The sequence below is a fragment of the Sipha flava genome, unplaced genomic scaffold (assembly GCF_003268045.1).
Source record: "Sipha flava isolate LNK unplaced genomic scaffold, YSA_version1 89_pilon_pilon, whole genome shotgun sequence".
Lineage (NCBI taxonomy): Eukaryota > Metazoa > Arthropoda > Insecta > Hemiptera > Aphididae > Sipha > Sipha flava.
Genome location: NW_020273631.1, coordinates 1818555 through 1841931, shown reverse-complemented (window position 1 = coordinate 1841931; position 23377 = coordinate 1818555). Strand labels below are relative to the sequence as shown.

The 23377-nt window shown below is 26.7% G+C and overlaps 1 protein-coding gene across 1 annotated transcript in view; it reads right to left on the bottom strand.

Annotated features, from left to right (window-relative positions):
• LOC112693620 (Down syndrome cell adhesion molecule-like protein Dscam2) overlaps window positions 1-23377 on the bottom strand; it is a 113761-nt gene that overhangs the window by 59854 nt on the left and 30530 nt on the right. The window contains exon 2 of the mRNA XM_025568770.1: window positions 13374-13433. Within this exon, the coding sequence (XP_025424555.1) occupies window positions 13374-13422 (49 nt within the window). The 5' untranslated portion in view covers window positions 13423-13433. The remainder of the gene's footprint in view (window positions 1-13373; window positions 13434-23377) is intronic.

Below are 23377 nucleotides of genomic sequence, written 5' to 3'. Positions count from 1 at the left end.
ACACACACACACACACACACACACACACACACACACACACACACACAACGCGTACACGTTGTCCATCTCTTATCCTGGATTTCCTGGATTTATGTTAAAATTATAGAAATAAATACACAAAACCAATACGATTTCAAACAGACGCCGTGGAATTAATATTATTATACCAGAAAAACATGTTATCTGGATCGCATTAAATTTCAATTACTTCGCGGCACCCACGGTGACGTCGAGGAAATTAAATCTAAACGCGAGAGGGTTAAGCATGGTCGCTTTAATTAATGATTTCTCGTACCGGCCGTACTATAAGCGCCATAATAATAATAATAATATACTCTTATATGCCCATGGAATAAACAACGGTATATTTACTTTATGACCGCTGATGATCAAATCCTTCCCTTTCCATAACCAAAATCTCAGATAGAAAATAAATAAGTAATAATATAAAATGATTAATAGGTATCTAAATATAACAACCACCCTCTTATAAAGTCCTTATCTACGTCCATGAAATAGGTTATTCTATTACGCATCAAATGAAATGTATCGAGCAATGTACTATGGACACTGATGATCACTGTTCGTCTAACGAAAATGTATATAAATTACGTAGTTTTGATAGTTTTGAACGACATGATATAAAAAAGTCTTTCGGTAATCTTTAACTACAATGGTAGGAATTTCTAATTGTATTTTGAACATTAATGTAATAAATCCATAAATCCATTCAATGTGGAACTATTTTTATTTCAAAATATATTAGGCAATCACACTCGCAATTATTATTAATTAGACATGAATTATTTACTTATACTGTCAAGTCTTTTGTATTTAAAGCATCGAAGTTATATTATTTACTTAATCTAAAATCATATTTAATTTTTGCAAGGTAGCTAAGGTTTTTTTCTATATATATATTTATCGGTTCGACCAAATGCAACTGTTCTACAACCATAACACCATTAGGTACATCATAAAATATTCAGACATACATATTATATTTTGCTTGATGTCAGTTATAATATTATGCATCATTATTCCGAGAAAAGAATACAGTTTGATTACTAATCAAATTTAAGAAATCTTGTTATCATTTTCAGTCTTATTTGCTTATTATGTATAACATTTAGAACCTCCACGTTCCCTGCAGATGATGATGATGATGATGATGATATTTTGAACATTTCAAATTTAAAAACTTTAAAAGAAACAATACGTTCAATACTAACTTCCCACAAGATCGCTGAACATTATAATATATAACTTAAATTTCACTGTGTCTAGGTATAGTAATAGCTGCATATTTTATATTTCTTATCATACAATATTACATTTTAATATTACTCTAAATATATCTTCTGAACATGGATCAGGTATAATTCAGTATGTTTTTATACATTTTTATATTGTACTTTAAATCGAATTATTTTCATGTTGTTTTTGTACTTGTATGTTTTTTCATTGTATCAATTTACTGTTAACATTAGACATAACACTGTCCGTAATATCTAATAACATATAAACGAACAATGTCATGATGAACAATTCTTATAGGGTTGTAGTTAATAGTTGAATTCGATAGAGAGGGATATAGAAATGTATCAACTATTATAATTACCTATACCTATATAAATATCAAAATGATATCTAAGTATTTCAAGTGAAATATCCACGTTAATTAGACTAGTTTTTCACGCTAAATACATTTATAGAAAATTTAGTGGCGTGTCCAGTAATAAATGTTTCGGTGGACTTATTTTGTTCTGCAGTTCGGTGTTTATTATTATTTAGAGAAGATTTGTACTAAAATATAGTGAGTGGAATTTTGGATTTCCCATCTATAAACGTTGACCATATATCTGTGATGAATTTTAGAAGATTAACTCTACGTTTAATGAAAAAAAAAAAAACAACTAGTCGATCAAAATAAAAATCAGACAAGTTTTAGTCAACCTATTCTGTTAATTTGCAACCATTACCTATTAAAGTATAACACAATATATATATATACAGGATCATACGAGCGAGTATTACTTGTCGGAATCGTGTATAATATTGTTATGGCTATTTTATTCAATCCTTTTCCTTTTCCAGCCAAATCGGTTCAAATGTCAAATGCAATGTTATACGACAGGAGGAGATATATATCATGGCATCAAGGGTGAAATGTCCCCGGTCACGCGTATAATATCAGTTGACATATTTTGTCATCTTTGAATGAATGATACTCAAAAGCAGTGGCGCCGCGAACCATGATTTTCAAAAGCAGCAGCTTCTGGAATTAAGAGGGGATGGGTGGTGGAATATAACTTCATCACTTATTGATAAATGGTTAGGTATATTTGAAGACAGCAGTAAAACTTCTATGAACCTTAAAATTTAATTGGTGGGTAATTAATAAATTGTTCGCCACGTAAGTATTCTTTATAGTACGCTACGTCACTGCTCGAAAGTGTACCGTTGGTTGGTGAAAAAATAAAAACGTTACATCACAGATATCACTTTTCTTTTTAAAATTATAACAAATAAAGGAGATTACTCTAATGCAATGTGGATTCACACAAAAATGTTTTTTTACGCTTAAATTACGGTTGTATAATGTGTTATTGACTTTTAGCGACATCGACCAAGTTCGTATACAGTTTCGCTCTGTGATCCGTTTATCAGGATTCATATTATAATTTATGTTAGAAGTAATAACAAACGTACTTAATCGTGTATTTCGTTTGATTAACATATATTTTAAGGGATCGACGAGTCCCCAGATTCCTCCGTATGAGGGCTGTAAATATCGATCAAGAAAATCATTCGGAGAACCTAGTTCAGGGATAGTCGGGTCAGAGCTACGTATACGCTAGAGACAGACAAAATAATCCATCGACGGACATTCTCTGAATACCGTTTAGTAACACACACATTTCGCGGATCACATTTCGTTCTTTTAACGTTCTTTTAAAAGCGCTTGCGGCCCCACGGCGGAGCACCTTCCGTCCAACGGGATCATTCGCCGAAACCGTACGCATTGTTGTTGCGTTCCGTCCCTTTCTCGACTCCACGTACACGGAACAGTCATTATTGTTATTATTATTTTTATTATTTTACGACGACGGGTCTATCGGCGTTCAATAAAAACTCCCGACCGGCCGTGCGAGTCGCACTTATCGCAGTGCGCGCGGCGTGTGCGGGTAGTACGTGACGACTGCGTTGTATAATAACGTTTTCCGGTCGCGCCGCGATACTAACCGCCCGGTCACAGTCGTGGTCGTCCGGCACTGCATCGTTTACACACGCTGCTATCGTCTAAGCGTCGGGCCGAGACGAGTGGGCCACGTGCCGCCCGCCATTACGCGTTTTACGGGCGCAATGCGCGAGTAACACTTCGGCCACCCCTCCCACCCTTGGCCGCTGCACGACGCGCCCGAACGTTGGCTGAACATCGGAACCGGTGTTCGACTACGTAGCTGCTATACGTGGTAGCCAATGTTGCAAAGCTTATTCTAAGGATTTTTATCTATTGCCCAAATACTACGAAAAATTTTGTTTTATGAAATTTATTTGGATTGCAAATACTTACCCTTTCCCCAAACAAATTGCATATTGATATTTTAGAATTTTGACCACCGCGTGGTAAAATATTAAAAAAAAATATGGATATTTTCCGTTAGACGTATACCACTCTATTTAAATTTAAATTTCATAGATTAATCAATCATCGAAGCAGCAAAGATTACAAAATTATTACTTATTAGGTAGTAGGTTGGGTTTATAAATTACACAAATTTCAAATGCTCAGTGGAAATTCAATCTTTCTATAAGGAAAATTATATTTTTGTAAGGTGCCCATATTCATAAAGTAAACGGCCCTTTTGATTTTTCCTACAACCCAATTTGGGTCATACTGCCCATTAGAATAAGACCTACAACGTTGGATTCGGCGTAGTTTTGGAACGTTGGACGCATTACAGTCCCCCCCCCCCCAAACCCGTAAAAGTGTGCACGCGGATTTGTACACGCTTAAAAACTCGATTCGACTTAAAAAAAAAATAGTAGTAGAAGAAAACGGATGACGTGAATGCCACTGTAATTTTATTATCTTATAGATATCGTTAGACGCATTTCTGCAAGAGAATGAAAGCTATTGGACCCAACGTTGCACTATAAATACTGGTACACGATTGAAATCGACAATTTTCAAGTGCCTATAACTTGTGTGCATTTACGTCGTACGATTTATCGATATCGATTACAAAATACCAAAAATAAACAAAAAAATACTTATCAATTACCGAATAAAAGAAAAAAAAATTTGTAGACTATTAAATGCTAAAAACAATAATAAAACTTCAAAATATTTCACGTGGTCACGGTTACAATTCAAGACTGGATACACGTAGACTACACTTTTCAAATTGAGTAGCCGTATACCGAACGCTAGTTGCAACTTGCTTCTTCGACGTTGGGTACTCCTTCAACGCGGGTCAAAAATACCGATTTTTAGCTGCAATAGTTCCAACGCCAACATTGGACAAAAGACATTTGTCACTCGTCACCAGGGGAGACTTACTTCTAGGGGGGTGGAAGGGGGTGACTCAAATTTTTCTTTAATTCAGGCTCAAAATTTACAAGTAAAGTTTTTGGTAATATTTAAATCTAGTGAATCCTTAATATTTGTGGTGTTTTTTTAATCTAATTCCGGATCCACTTAGAATCAACTTCTGTGTAGTTCTTTTTTAACACCTGTTTGTGTTTTGAAAGTTACGCTTGTGTTTTATTTGATTTTTCTCTAAATATGGACCCGACAAAAAGCCCAATTCAATATTTACAACCACGCGTAATTTGATTTCGTTATAAAATAATCCACATTAAAAAAATTGGAATGTGTATTTCACATATAATCGATTCCTTAAATACGGATTAAAGGGGGTGATCGCTCCTTCGTCCCCTTCTAAAATACGCCCCTGCTCGTCACTCAGATGTCCACTACACGATGCGGCGAACTATCACGTGGCTAACATTTGAAGATATTGGTTGTATGCAACGGTCGCGTGCCCGCGTAATAATGGATATCGTTTACCGCGCGCTGAACGCAACCACTCGACGCAGTTCCATTGACTAGCCGTTAATTGGTTTTTTCTATTTGATTTTCACGAGCCGATGCCTCTACTCGGTAAAATCGCGTGGTTTAAAAACACAATTGCAATCGGTATAAATACGTTTTTGTTTCGTTACATTTTAAAAACGCGTATTTATGTAATGATGTACATAGCTTAATACGCTCGTGAGTTATATTTTCATATTGTACGAGCATGTTATCTTATTATTTGGAAGAGAAAAAAAATATATGTAAAAATAATTAAATCAACCGTCAAAACTTTTGGAAGAAAATCGTTTTCGTACTACATGCGAAGATAATATATAATATATGCTAATATATATATATATTATATATAGCTTTTAAATTTTAAATGGCAATACAGCGTTTTAATACACCTAACTATCAGTTCATTTAAGTGGTTTATTCGAAACGTGATTTCCACGAGCTAACTTCTGACTGACGTTGAGAAACGCTTATTATGTGATGATTTTCAATTATATTATGAAGTTTTTCCTCGTTTAGGGCAACTAGGATATAATATGAACGATCGTTGTAATATTAATAATTATTACTCGGTATTATAATGATTTATGTATTAACAAATTAATTCTATCCCATCCATGTTATTTATGCATTAACATTTAGAAACAAATTAATAAAAAAAATAATAATATAAAAAAAAATATAAAAAAAGTACTGTTATATGCTATATATTATATAGTTGTATGATATCCTGTAATAATTGTCCCTAAAAATGTATTATATTTTAAAGGGGTTTCAATAATTTTATCACGCTTTTTGTGTTGTATGACAAGAGTTCAGTTGGATAAACTTGTGTTGGAACAGTAGACTTGTGGGCAAGGGTAGGTGGTGGTTTCTTATCTTAGAACGATGGTCTCACCAGGAGAGCAAAAACACCGGTACCGGGATCGAACTGGCGACCAAGCGATTAAGCAAAGTTAAACACCTTATCGCTTACGACAATATCCTCCCCCTATATTATATTGTGTCCACTGAAAATCGAGTTCGGGGTATCGACTATAACATCGTGCTAAAATATTCAAATCAAATAAACATTTGCTAACGTAATAATTATATTTTCAAAGTTGTTGATATTTTTAGTGTAACAATTTTTTAATTAATCTTTTCACTTTTTAACTGACAATATACATACTATATACGATATATACATCACAATAAAGAAATCGATGCTAATTTACTGAACTTAGAATAAATAATCAGCCATATTGAAAATAAATTTCATAATTAATGAATATTTCTAATACTTGTTTGTGTATATTTGACTTTCATTTCATTTAATATATTTAAATTTTATTAATTTAATATAATTTAAACATTATATATATATATAATAATAATATTTTTTTTTATATTATAAAAATTGGAAATGCATTTAATTATAATTTGTATATCATTGCATGGATGAGAAAACGCATTAGTAACATATTTATTGAAATTAAAAAAAGCGTATGCTAGCCTTTTCATTTAGATTATAAATGACTATATAAACAGAAATGGATACTAATTATTACCGAATTAGATAATCATAAAAGTATAGGTCGTCCTACTTTTGTGTAGTTTGATTTTTTTATGGATATATTACTAACCATAATTAATCAAAATTAAATATATTTAAAGAAATGTCGTATCACCTTGTTGGGTTAAAATAATGATTTTTTTTTGATTTTTTAATGAATTCGTCCGAAGAAAAACTTTTTCAATAAAACATTGTAACTTCAGGGTTATCTTGAATAAACCAAACAATTATTGGAGTAGAAAATATAGGTATACTTTTTTCATTTTTCATACAATTGTATATTATTGAATGAAAATCAAATTGCTATATTTTGAAAGAGGACATCATAAAAAAGTAAATAAGTATTACTTTTTCTTACAACACACATCAATAGTCTATACACAGATAACAAATAAAGTTATTGTTATGTACGATTGGTTGTATTGTAAACTTTAATACATAAATACATATATACTAGTATCGAAGTATTCAATATAATACGGACAGTAGTACAATACGTACTCCCAAATCAAAAATTGATTATTTTTGTATCGAATAAATTGGTTTATCTTTAGAAATAAAAATTTATATTCGAATTAGGTACACTTTTAAAAACGAAAAATTCATAATACGGTACGATAGAAATTTTTCAAATAAAATCGAATTATACGATTATCTTGAAGAATGTATAAGAAAATTCAAAATTAAAAACAAAATATTTTTATATTCAGATTGAAAGAGTTTAATGCTTATTTAGTTGATGATAAGAGAATTTGTAATTGGTTTTTAATTTAATTTAATTTATAAATAATGTAAAATTAAAAAAAAACAATAAATTGGATGTTTCACTAAATCAAAGTGGTGAGTTGATGGAGTTTTGTTATTTCCATAACTTTTATAATGTAGAAATATTTATAAATCCATTTATGTATCATTTTTTAAATTTAGTTTTTGGATATATTTTTATAAAGATATTACGTTTTAAAACTAGATAAATATAAAAAGTTGTTAAATTCAAAAGGCAGTGTTTTTTTATAATGAATTTATGGTACTTTTGGTTATTTGCTCTATACTGGTCATTTTTTAGTTTTTAATTAGTTTAAAAGCGCTTAAAACTAATATCTGAAAAATAATAAAAAGGAGATTGTATATACAGTGCTCGGTGTTTTATAATATTGATTTTAATATTTTTTTTTTATTTACAAAATATATTAACCTCCGAGACCTTTTAACATTATTGTTTTAATTATGTAAAAACATCTATTTTTCATGAAGATAAGTCTTATTTTGAACTGATTTAAATTTTATATTTAAATTCAATTATAAAATATTTATATGATAAAATACTATAATATAATAAGATTATATATAATATAATTATAATATTTATTTCATATAACTTGTATCTAAAATTTTACGATTGGGAAAATTGAATATAAGCTTATTAGTGAACGAATTCAACTATAGTTTTAAACTCTTGAAAGTTTTTTACTGTGATTACAAAAAAATCAGACGATACAGTTGCATAATTTTTTGTAACTACGTTTAAAGTTTTAATATGTGTAAAATGTGTTAAATACGATGATACTATTTATTAATTGGCTATATTTCTTTTGATAAAATCACTAAATTTTTGTTTTATGACTTTAAATATGATGTAATAAGAAAATTTACTTAAAAAATTCCATCGCATTTGAACAATATGAAGAAAAAAAAATCGTGATGGGTTTGAACGGTTATAATATAGGTATCTTTCTACTTTTATATGATTTTTAATTCTGTTTGTTGAAATTTTATTTTTTTTCTTAATTTTAAAATGTCTACATTTTATAAGTAAACATTTTTTTACATTGGTCGCTGAAATGATAACTTTAAAAAGCAATATCATTTTAATATATATCAAATAAATGAAATACCCATATATTTTTGAGACGTGGAGTTTGTTGGGTTGTTGGGATTTACAATTTTAATTTAAGAATTTATTTATCTAAGTTTAAAATTACTCTACGTTCTTATATTACCTTTTATTTTAACCATTAGATACACTTTAATATAGTATACGTAAGTTTCTTTATTATAGTTGTTCAATTACGACAATTTATCGTTACTTTCAAATTATTAAAATATATTTACCCACTTTTGTTTCTTCTATCTGACTCCAGTCTACGTTTTTTCTCTTTTATGCTATTTACGAATTTGAAGATTTTTACTTTTATAATATTTATTAGAATATGTGTTTAATATTTTTATATACTTATTTAGTTGATCGACAAATAACTAGAGCTGTAATTAAGAGGGAAAGGTGAATTAAGGACATTTCTTCCTTTATACCCAACAATTGCCTCTCGACATTCATTGAATCATGATCGATTTTCTAATCTAGCAATATTGGCATTTATCGAAACAGAAAACCCAATATAGAAAAATGATTGCAATATATTAATTTTAACTCAAACAAGAAATTTCAACTATATTAAATTCTAATCTGGTAAATATTAATATTAATTTTACTAAAATATTTATATTTATTTTTTATAACACCTCTTTAAAATGTCAACTGTGTCTTATGGCAATGTGATATAGTTCATTATTTATTATCTTTTTATTTACATAACTCATGGGCCATGTTAATTTGTTGTTGTATTAAGTATATGGTTTTTTTTTTTTTATAATATATAAGACATTTTTTGAGTTATGTTTTTATGTGTTGAAATCTGAAAACATTAATTATTTATAATTGTTTAAGAGTGAATTTGATAAATATCGTTTGAATTAAAAGTTACGCACATTAAATCAGTGAATATAGGAAAAGTAAACTGACACTTTGTTAAACTGATTACTTTTTGATTTTGAAAATATATTATTTTACCCAATATTTGGCAAAATAAAAAGAACGTGCACGAAAACAAATTATTGTGATGATATAAACGGGTGAATGATGGATTAGTAAGAAAAATAGTTCGAGCATTTTTCAATTTGTCTAAGTTCTTTGTGAATATAATATACAAAACAACAAATTATCTTTAAAAAAACAGTATAGTCCTAGTTTGGATATAATTTTTTTTCATTTTTAGTTGATCGAATGAGTATTGAGATAAAAAAGAGTTATTAATCAAATTACAAACATTTTACGATCAATTCGTATGTTTTCATTAGTGTATGAATCTAAAATTCTGTTTGAAATAGTTTTCGGGGATAGTCGATCTAAATATTTTTTTCTTTTTTATGTGGTTTTAATAAGGATATAATAATATCTCAACAATTATTATTTACATATCATTAACAATATGCATATAGATTAGTTAATCTCACACTAATTTTTCAATACTTAAATTTATGAATAATGGTTTTACCTGTCAATATTAAATTGATGACTAGTGTGCTTTGAAACATGCTGTTTAATTATAAATATAAGACGCGTATAACAATTCCAATGTTATAAGGTCTGAATATATAATTAATAAATTAATAAAAATATTACAGTGTACGTATTTGAAATATGTATAAATGTAAATCGATTAAGTATGTAGTCAATATTAACATTTTTTTTTTTTTTTTTTTTTTTATGACAGTGGAAACGGCAAAATTGATAAATTATGAAAATAAATATAAGATTTATTTATTGTTTTTAATTAATATGTCGAAACTTAAATTGAAGTGATGCAAATCAACTGTCGACCGTAGTGTATGTGGGCTTGTATTAAATTAAAAATAATAATTAGATAACCATTTTTGTTAAATATTTGAAGTAATGAAAAATAGCACGAGATAAAAAAATAAAAAAAAATAACAATGAAAATAATATTGTACTTTTATAACCCCATTGAATATAAAACGTGTATAATTTCAATCATTGATCTTTTTAATTTAAAAGTAAATGTAATATACAAACAGAAACTCAAACTTTTTTTAAATACTATTTGTTTTACAATTTCATGATGTTTGATTTGTTATGAATGTTTGATTTTCACATAAAATTGGGTTATTTATAAACCATGAGATTGTGGATATTTCAAAAGATAATAATAATTTAATTTGATTCTCTTTTCAGTCGTGAAAATTATTGAAAGATGTTTTTTTAATTTTTAAAAAAAAATTCCTTTTCTTGTGCGTTAAATTAATATAAAATTTTGATTTTCAAATGAAGGCTTTACAGTTTTATTATTTTATTTTCATAAAATAATTGTAATAACCATGTATTACATTAATTTTGAAACAATGTTCAATGTACATTTTGATTGAAGAAGGATAATCTAACATTTTACTTAATATTTTTCTTTTTTGCTTTGATTGTATTTAAATTTCAAAGCAAATTTCCGAATCGTTAATCAGGTTTTCTTCATCGTGAAATATTTAACACATTAGTAATAATCTAAGAATATGTGATCAGATAGATTGCATTCACTTTATCAATAATTTAGGATGAAACATTATTTTTTTAAATTTACGGCAACAGTAAAATACAATAATCGTGATTTACTATCGCAGTAAGTCAAAATAATATTTAACAATTATTATTGAATATTATTTCGACCAAGTTCTTGAATATAATCATACCTGTAAAGATATTTTATTTAACACCTAAACTATTTAAAATATTCTTATTTTGATTCAAACAATAAACATTTTTTGTTTTTGTAAGTGTCATTATTTTTTTCTTGATAAATTATTATATTACCATTGAACACGTGATTTAACAGATGGTTAGGATGCCAGAAAATATAAAACAATACAATAATTTTGTAATGAAAATAATAGTTCATAAGTAATTAAGTAGCTCTAGAGTTAGTCCAATCGAGAAAATAACGTGCCTTTTATTTTTGCAGCATTAATGAAACAATAAATTGTTATGTTCTAGAACAACCATTTTCTACATGTGACTAAAATCTTAATTCTTAATTGATTTTGTATTATGATTACTTATTATGTATTAATTTTCAATTTAAAATCGTTTAAATTTATATGGTACGCACAAACAAGTCGCTAAATCGTTGTGTGTGTTTGTCATTATTTACTTATTGTTTTGATACGGAAAAGATAAACGTTAATAAAATGTAAAATCTAACTTTTTAGTTTTATAGAATTATTTTAATTTGCACATTTCAATTTTTTGCTAAATAACTATTATAAAAAAAAAAATTCAATCGTATATAGAAATAACAGGTGAGACTCCACAGTCTGGCGAAATCAAGGAACGGGTGAAACTGAAGTGATACGATCTAGGATTTAACTATCTAACTGAAATGGTGGGAAATATGTAAAATACATATATGACATTATAATTCATTTTTAAGTTTTTACAAAAGATTTGTTAAAAAAAATGTGTTTTGATTTCATTTATTGCAATGTACCACAAAAAATATTATTTAATATATAAATAAACAAATACTTAATAAATATGATGAAAAAAATATATAAATAAATACTTAGCTTAGAGTACTATTATATTTTTAAAATACGAGTAGATTTGAATTAAAAATGCATTATCAGATATTTTGAAAGTAAAAAATATAAAGGAATGCCAATAAATGCTAATCATTTATTTATTTTTATGCATAAATTATTTATTTATTTATTTATTTATTTATTTAAGGGTATTATTAATTTACTAATTTTAATTTTAATTAAATTTATATTACTTTATTATATATTTTCAATTGTGTTTGCTAATCTATTCTACTGTAAAAATCGTTTGTTTTAAAAATATAATGAAAAAATTTTTTTTATTTTCAAGAGAAATGTGTAGGCATGTCTTATTATGCGTACAAGTGCTATACCCATATAATTGATATGAACGTAAAGACCAAAGGGGCTTTGGGAAGTTTAACTTTTAGTTATATGAAAAAATAAATTTACACAATATTATATTGGGTGATTTTTTAAATTCCTTTCCCCAGCAAATTTTGCTTTGAATCTTTTTTTGTAGAAATAACAGATTACTAGGCAATGAAGTAGCTAATATTTATAATTAGGAAATAATTAAAACTAAAAGTTCAATAAGTAATATAAATAGCTAATACTCAACATAATGAATTGATATTAATCAATATCGTACTACTAATATTTGATATTAGTATATTATTATTTGAAGCGTACCTAATACGAGTCAAGCTCATCTATAAACCAAACATAGCAGCAAGTAATATGTAAACAAAAGACAAAGTTCGATGAGGTTATATTTTTGCAAGGGATTTTCCTAACTATTTTACCTTCGTACAGGATTTTATTAAATTCCATTCGACTTTTATGGCTTCCAAAATCAAATGATTAAAATATCACATTCTATACAGTACCTGAAATCTAATACTGTGATTCTATACAAAAATTCTATTTACACTTAATAAAAATTAACGTTTTCAATACATATAAAATAAATGTCCTTAATGAGAGTATTATAAAAGTGTATCAGTATTAAACGACTGTTATAATGCAGCTGATAGGAAATTTTAATTAAGCACTGTAAATCTAATTTATAAAGCAGTACATTTTTAATAAATGTTCATTTTAGATGAAAAGTTAAAATGTGTGAGTTAATCGTGATTTATATAAACAAACACATCTATGTATCTCTTTACTGAACCCGGTCTCTAGAACTTAAATAAACTCGATGAAGGAGATATCTAATTTGTAATGTCAATTAAGTTCCTTATAGTTATAAATATATTTTAGTGAGCTTAAACGAACAATTATAAGAATTATAAGATGTAATAGAATCTGTAACAGCATTATGTTCATTACCTGGAGCACATGAACTGAGGATGACCATGCAAATCCAAAACAATACCATTATGACGATTTCTGAAAAATAATTGAAAACATTATTAGTTTATATTGTACGCGCGAAACTAGCAATTATATTGCTAAATAATAATACGATGTAATAATTATTGGAATAGTTGAATATAAAAAATAAAGGACCGAATTAACAATTTAATTCGTATTCATCCAAAATTATGATGTGTGCATATTATGTTCAAGCTTAAAAAAAAAAAAAAAGATTAATTCGATTAATAAAATGTCTTTAGAACACTATTAAGTCACTTGACACGTGAAACTTATATCATATATTAATATGGTAATGTTATATACCCGTAAAACGACTCGTTATGCTATAAACATTTTATTCGTTAATAGCTAAATTTTTCCTTGTTGGTAATTTGATGATTTTATAATAGCATAGTGTATTCATATGTTTTCCAATTACAACTAAGAAAATACGTTTTTTATACGTAAACATTTTTAAGGTTAATAGAGTGTTTTTTTTCGCAAAATAATATTTTTTCTTATCTTCTTTTATATTTTTAATTTTTTTTTTTTTAAGATTGTGTAGTTAAAAATGAAGTAAAAAAATAAAATAATTTTCTAGTATATTCTTGGTATTTTAAAATAAATTCCAAAATATTAAATCTTTTTTAATATTCAATTTTTGTTATCTTATATAGGTAATGTATATTAAAAATGCTTGGAAAAAAAATTAATTATTTTTGGATTTGAATAATTTATATGATTTATCCAAATAACCAAAAGTATACTTGGAGAAAGAAGTTACTTAAGTCTTGTTTTAAAAGGAATGTTTATTAACTTTTTACATTAGCATTTGCTTTTTAATATAAGTCTGCTTTATGTGTTTAACGTAATTTTATTTTTTATTTTTTAAATAACAACTATTATAAAGTAATTTTATCACTTAAGCGCATAATTATAAGATGAAATACATTAATATACATAAATAAATAAAAAGATATTTTTCCACTGGCAAAAAGCAAAATGTTACTAAATGTTTTTAATCTATTACCAAATAATAAATATACATCATTTATTTATTTATAACCATTTGTAAATGTTACAAATTTAAACATTGCGCTTTTATGTATTTTTTAATAGATATTTTAGGTAATGGAACAATGAATACTTATTGTATTCTCAACATAGACTCAAGAGCTTAAAATATATGTCTTTTAATTTAAAATACACCAGTTTTGACCTTTTACCGTTTTCGATAGTTCGTTAATTGGTTTATTGTTTTTAATTTGTCATCAACGATTTAACCGTTGTACAGAATCAAGTTTTCGTAACTTAAACCAACAATTTTTTATAGTGATGAAAATTATTTATTTTTTTTATTAAATCACTGTGATACAGTCAAAATAATAATAACAAAAAAAAATAACCATAATAAACAAATCAATATTACTTTGATCGCAATAATAATGAATATTATTAGTACCTATATTATTCCTTATAAAACAGTTTTCTTTATCTTATACTTTTGGATATGTTAGGTATTATACTCGGCAGTTTTAGCGAATGTTGTGTGAACTATGGAATCAAAATAGTTATAACTATTTTCTGTATTACAATATAAACGAAATAATAAAATATGCTATGTACTTTATACGAACATTTAAAATATGTATGTAAGACGATTGTGGGGCATGTGTGTATGTATATGTTTTAAGTTTTGAGGAAGATGATTCAAACTCGTCGTAAAATGAACGAAGATTTTCTGACAGTTAAATAATTATAATTTTCACGTTTAAAATGACAAACACTTTTTTCAACTCCTATGATTTCGTGCCATCGATTCAATGTGGATGAGAATATTATATATTGTTTTCGTCATTCGAATCGGACTGATATTTTCTTTGTAATCAAATTTTTATAAATATGTCTAATACAGGCGATGCTGCAAACAGATATCTTGCTATTTTTTATGCTTAAAGGTTTTCATTCTGCCAACAAATGGATTTTAGACGACAGTGACTCCTTCGTTATGTGCCAGTTGTCGATGACAGAGTTCCTCTTAACAATAATATTTTTCTTGAATTTCTAACGAGTTAATATTCTTGGAAAATCATATTTTTATCTAAATAAAATATGCATCTGTTTTCTCACGTGTTTTTATATCATTCAAATATACTTACAAAAGTAGAATAAGAAAATCTAAAGTAAAAACTATTTAATAACTTGATATAAATCAAATATTGATTTAAAAACGTGATCATCGATATTTTGGATAATTATATTTTTTGAATCGTATCACAATATCAACCGATATTATTTTAAGAAAAGACAGTGATGAGTTATGCTTGAAGTAATTCAACAAGGATTACATAATCATAAAATTCAACAATTTTAAAAACTTGAACTCTTTAAATTGATAAATGAAATCCAAACTTACTTAGAAATATGATAAAAAGGTCAAATATGATTTGAAATTATAACTGACCGTATAGAAATACATAAAAGAACAATTTAAGTTAAATAAAAAACCTTTTAAAGTTTTCAATATTTTAATAAAAGTATTTATTTTTACAATTATTTTTTTTATATTCTACAATGGATACGATTAATTAAAAAATATTAAATACATTTGGTTTGTTTTCACATATTTATTATAATATTATACTTGTAGAAATCAACATAAAAATAAAATCAATCACAAATGTTTATAATTATTATAGTTATTTCTAATGATGTGAGTTTATATTAATACAGTGGTATAAAATGTATTATACAAGGTATTATACATATGGTATAAAATTATTTTATACAGACAGTATAAAAAAAAAAAAAAAAATCTAATCGTTAGTTTTAGTTATTTTTAGTATCAACTATTAATTTTTTATTTGTACTTATAGAATGGATCTCCAATAAAGTACAGTATTATTATAAAAATTAAAAATATAGGTACAATATTATTGTAATCGTGTTAATTTAGAATTCAGGTGTTAAAAATTAATATAATCAATCAGGGGCGGATCCAGACCATGATAATGGGGGGAGGGGATGGGGGATTTTTAATTGACACACATGCTATAGTTAAAATTAAAAATATTAATTTTGATATCGTCATTTAAACTGCAACAGTGCGTATCTCAAAATTTGACAAAATGAGTTTATTTTCAATATTAATAAAATAAGTGATTCCTAGCATTTAAACATTGACATGACAGGAAAATTGTCTGTACGAATTAAAATTAAATATCTAAATAAATTAATAATATTTTTAAATAATGTAGTCAAACAACATAACAAACAATATATTAATAAAAAAATAAACAAAAATTTGTATTATTTAAGTTGAGATTAGTAAGACTATTTTTTTTCTTTTGTTTACTCTTAAATTTCTTGGCGATAATCTTAAACTGCAAAGTGGCGCATTCACATTTTAATGAAATGTATCAGAATAGATATGATTATATTATTTGTTCAAAGCAAGGAAATGTAAAAGAAATATTTAATGCATCTTCAAATCTTAGATAAAATACGTTTTTTTGTGTGCAGTGATCTGCAAAGCACTCTTCTACTATATATAGAAATTGAAATAAATGTAAATTTTGATGGGTTAATCCACATTTTGATTTTAAATTAATAAGCTTAGCTTCTGGTAAACTATTTGAATTTTTCATATAACTACTGTAATAATATAGCACTACATATTACTAACGCTTTAGAGATGTGGCGAAAATGTGTACTAAACCCGTAACACATTCTGACCGTCAGCTATCAATGCAATTTAGATATACGATAGCTAACCTGTATATCTTAAACCATGTAGTAATATATAACTGTGATATCAGTAAATCACAAAATAATAAATATAAGTGATAACATTGTACCAGCATAAGTTTGGTATAAAAAAAATAGTTTAAGATTTCCCTATTTACCCTTGAAGTAATTACGTCAAAAACTAAAGTCTGCTACGGTGAATGGGGGAGGGCGATCGCTCCATTCGCTCCCCTCTGGATCCGCCCCTGAAGTCAATTTATTGTACTAATATAGTATTCAAATATTGTAAATATATAGGTACAATGAGATAGTATACAACTCTAAAAGTATTAAGTATAGTTTTATCTTTATTTCTATTTAAAAAATATATATTTCTATGTATAAAACGTAATATAACGTATATAACGTATGTTACCTATATCATAATTGCAAATCGATAGCATGACTAAATATTAATTTGGTGAATAATTCTTGTATTATGTGTTTTTTTAATTTTTTCTAAGTTTTTAGCCATTTGTTTCAATTATTCCATTTTAAAATAATTTATATTTCATAATTAACAATAGGGTTATAACCTTTGTTAAATTCCTTATAATTTAAGATACTGCAAGGTTCTATACGGTATAATACTGGTATAATACAAAAAATAAAAAAATACCGTATTTTAACTTCTCTAGTTACCTGTATTTCAATGAGTTCTATTGTTACAACATATTTCTCTAACCGAATGTAACGCGCATTTCATATACAAAATATGATTTTATGTATAAATATATCAATTAAGGATAATAATTATTAATATTGATTATTTATGGCAATAATTAGTATTATAAATTATATTGCTTATACATAAGGTATTTGACTAATTTTAATATCCAATACTAATACTTATATTAAAAAATGTATTGGCTTATTATCAAGTTCAATGTTATCCAAGATACAACTTCAATAAATTCAATATTTTTTAGATCATTAATGAAACAATAATCAACATGTTTGTTTTGCTACTATTTTGAATTATTACATTTCATGGAAAACAGTATGTTATTATTTTGGAAAAAAAATTAATAACGTATTCTCAATATAGATACACTTTATCAGCTTATTAAATTATTCTTAGATAGTAAAGTTATAATTCATATAATGAAATAACGAATCCGTTGTGATTTTAGAATGCAAATTTTAAATTTATTTATAAATTATTTTTAATTTTTTTTTGTCCCAGGTTGAATGAAAATAACTGTTTTTGTATACAATAAACATAGGTTATTCAAAGTTTTTGATTTATTTCATACAACTGCATATTTTACATAGATACAATTTTTCAATAGTAATTAAAATTTGATGATTAACCTTATTCAATATCATTTAAACCAGTCTACGTAATTATAATGACTGTAGACATATTTTATTTAATGTTGTAGTTGTGATTAATTTTGATTTTAGAAGTTATTATGCGAATACTTTAAAAGAAAATCAATACTTAAATTAGATGTCACATGTTGTAAGCCTCTAGAATAATACTAAAACCAAATATCTTTTAAGATTGAAATGTTATCTTATAACCAACTATCTTTTATAATAATACAGTGTTCTTATCTTAACGCACATAAAAAATTAATATTATTTTTAGTACTCTGTTTTATCGTTCTCGAAAAAATATTCAATAATAATAATTATAAAAAAATAAAATAAATAAACCAAAGTTGCGCGGGTTCAACCAAATCGATAACAACTCTCGATTTGCTACGAAAAACCATTTCGGGTGTAATAAGATAGGTTTATAGTATGAACTTCGCACCATAAAAAATAAATAGATGGGGAAATTTTGATTTTATTGAAATGTCGAGCATAAAAAAACTCACGTTTTGAAAAATACATTCAATAATTTTAGAGTACTTTAAAGGTATTTTACCATAACTAAAGAAAATTCGACAATTTTTTTTTTTTTTTGAAAGTACCATCTTATTATAAATACAAAAAGACACAATAGAAAAAAAGTTATTAAAAATAGCTTGGGAGCTAAGCTGCGTTTATGCCAACATTTATTGAAATATTATAAGTAAAATCATAGGTTGAGGCCTGATTTTTTGGGTTAGTTAATTTTGAATTGAGATATGTTTGAGTGATTAAGTCCCCTTTGCACCCTCTAGTTGCATCTATGGGTTGACGGCATATTGACTTTTCCGGGGGAAAAATATTAATAAATGATCATACTTTATTATAACATATGCTTGAATCGATAATAAAGTATGAATAGAACTTCGAAGAGTTGTTATAATTTTCTGTCGGTATATATTTATTTATAAATGTAATGTTTGTTTACCAACAAAGCAAAAAATCTAGTGATAATACATAATGCAAGACCAAAAGATTTCTATCGTTGAAATTGATGTGGAAAAGGTTGTTTAATGAATACACATGCGTATGATATATTACACTACATCATTGAACCCATTAAAAAAGGGTACCTGAAAAAGTGATTTTATTCATTCGTTTTCAGGCAAAATGATAATACGTAACTGCCTTCGAAAGCAGAAATAACTTAGATGAAAACAGGATCTTATATATTATTTTTATTATTATTATTATTCCACAATACTTTAGAGTCAAGGTTGTCCGTTTCACACTTTTTTCCTTTATCAAATACTTTTAGAAAGTGTATACCTTCGTAACAAAAACGTCCAGTTGTGTGATGTTTAGTGTGTTTCAGTTTTTTTTTCTGATTACTTATTTAACTTATAACTCCTATGTGACTATATATATGATATATATATACTTAAAATGTACTGACATTGAGTATACTTCGGTTTTACAACTGATTTGAAATACTTATACCATATTTTGTACAAAACTTCAATTTTAATAAATTAACGATATATTATAATTAAACCGTATCATTTCGATCGTAATTCGCTGCCTATATAATAGTTAACCATCCAAGTTATGAAGTGGGTAAGAATTTAAATGATTTTAAAACTTTTTCGAACACATTTTGATAGCAATTATAAATTACAAATATACATGTAGAACGGTTTCATTATTTTTTTTTTGTTATGGAACCAATAAACTATCTTCATTCCTTGCTTTATTTTTATATATTTTCAGAAAATAAAAATAAAAATAGAGATAACCATCAATGTATGTATTAAAAAAAAAAAAAATAATAATAATAAAAATGCATATTCAGTTATCCTCAATGATGTTTAAAAATAATGTTTATTTTCTGTTTTTTCTGTGAAAATATTTCTCTGAGACTTCCCAGAACCTTTCCGACATTTTCATCACTAATAGTGAACACGTATAATCGATCTTAATAACCCTTATATAAAATAACCTCTTAAACATTATAGCGTAAAGATAAAGTCTCGTGTTTGATAACATTTAGCCGTACACAAGCGTAAGGATGTGTTTTTCATCGCGTACCGTAGATTGTGTGTAACGTGTCAGAATCGAGAGGCACATAATCTACAGCCGCTGGGACTGTGTATGCGGTAGTGCGTTTATCTGTCTTTATTTAGATACGGTTTTTCGATTTTTAGAAACGCACACACTATCCAAAAGTGTATATTAAGAGTCGCGTACCGCCGAAATGGGCTTTTCGTTCGACTTCACTGAGACGTTCCCGTCGGAAAACACCCCTTTCCTTCCCCCTCCTTGTTACGAATATACTTGGAATCTACTCTTATTTTAAAATAAGAGTAGTTTAAACTACGAGCGAAGCGAGGAATGTCTGTATATATTGGCTTGTAGTATTTTGTTGCACCCTTATACCGTTACGTCATAACGTTCCGCAAAACGATACGATTCCGTTAAACATAGAAACCGCTGTAGGTTGTTAGGTTCACCATACGTGAGCATACGGATGTAGGTTTGTAGAAATCGTAAAATTACGGAGTAACTGAGATTTGTGCAAGATTCGTTTTTTCGATTCGCCGTTTCGTAATTTTCATCAAGAAATTTGTTTTTACTACCCTATGGACCATCTTTAGAAATATAAATTTATGCATCCGAACACTTTAATTCAGAATTGTTTTTCTGTGATCAACTACGAAAAACTGTACAAAAATAAATATCACTGATAGCCATGTTGTAACGTCCACCATATTGAGATTTATCTTATCCAAAAATACTGAGAATTCGACAGAGAATAAATAAATGATCGTACCACCGCGGGTATAAAACGATGTATGATCTATGTACGAATTGAACGAAATATATTTCGGCAAACAAAGTGTGTGCAAAAAAATATATAGTATTTCGGAAAAACTAAGTACCCGTACGGTTATAGTGTGATAACTTGTGATCAAGCGTCATAAATTTATATTGTTTAAAAAAATAATTGATAACATATGTTATTAAAAATTTAATATAATATCAAAAATGTTATCATTTAAGTAGCATTATACGTTATATTTCACATAAAATTATTTGGGTGAAAAATAAAACTCATTTACTTAATCCATATGCAATCTGCGAGACATGTAACAAGTCAATTATAAATTATGATATCGGATTTGATTTTGAGATTTGACTTAATTACCGTAATATTACGACAAACGCAAAAGTGAGATTAGAATAAGGATTCGAATAAAAACCTTTATCACATCACACTATAACCGTAAAATGTACATACAACAAGAATAAAATTTACAAATAATTTGTTAAAATGATTACGTACAAATTGTTATATTCATTCCAGTAATTTTGTTACAGCAACGTATTATAATTAAAGGTAACTGGAATTATAATAATATATCATATTATGGTGTAAGCAGTATTCTGTCATTATTATACTTACGAAACTAAATTGCATAAATGTGTTTAAAAATATATAATACACACCGTGCAATAATAATTTCTATAGAGTAACTGTATTATTATTTTTATTATTATTATTATTACTTGAATCGAAATTGTAAAGAACTCGGTTTTTTTTGCGGACAAAATGCGCAGACACGTTCATGCGCTATCGCATTTCTACGATTATATGATATTATACTGTATGTAATCTGAAGTAGTTCTTAAAGGTCGTAGAGGTACATGACGAGATATAAGGGCAACGTTGTCGCTGAAAGTTATATACGCATGAATAATAATCATAATAATATACGTTATAATAAGAGAAATATAAATTTAGTAATCAATGTATAATATTATATAATTTTTTATGTAATTTATATATAAATATGAAATGGTATTTTATTGGTCATGGGTGATTTCTAAAACTACATATTCAATTGTCTCGCGTTTTTTCTCTCATTAAATGCACCTAAAGTATGACTAGCTTAAGATTTCAATTTTTCAAGATAATTAAGTAATTACTTATAACACGTTTAATGTAAGCGGTACTTAGTTTGGGTGAACCTGGATAAATTACCTATTATGTATATGAGTAGATATAAAATTCAAATACCATTCACTCTGATCGATGTACAGCCTAAATAGCAACAAGCAGTCGTGGCTCAAGAAAATGTTATCAGTGGCCCTCTAAATAAGAGTATACTCGTATACAGTGATGTATTGCTAAAATAAATTATGGGTATATGCTTTATTTCATGTAATAACTATTATATGGTAGGATACAAAAATTTTTTTTCCCGCTTTGCTCGAACAATATTTTTTTACTTGTATTCGCTTAAAACATGATAGAATATTATACTTTTGTATTTATTCTATAACACTTTTACATGCTAAACAAATGGACTAATTATTTTATTAAGTGGGTATTGATTCTTCATTTAACCGCTCTTCATATCTCTATCTATTTTCAAAGTTAGAAAGTACGTGTTTATGGTATAAATGTATAATATTACATACAAAAAAATTTCACGCTTCGTTTGAATTATATCACGTTTATTACTTTCATGTTGACAAAAAAATGTCAACAAAAAATGTAATCAAAAAATAGATCATTGTTACTTTTTTTTTATGTCATTATACTCCAAAGACTTGTTTTGATTTCACTATTCTGATTTATAGCTGGGTGACTTAATTTATTTCTAGTGTCATCTGCTGATCTATGATTTATCATCCACGATTTCACATAGTCTTTGGGATCCCCCTTTTCTAATGAAAATTTGTTAAATGAAAACAAATTTGAATTTTTCATAAAAAAAAAAAAAAAAATTAGATAAATAATTATTATTATTATATATCCGATACTGAATCACGTCATAAATATAACCAAAAGTTTTACTATTTATATTTGTTAAGTTACAAGTTATATG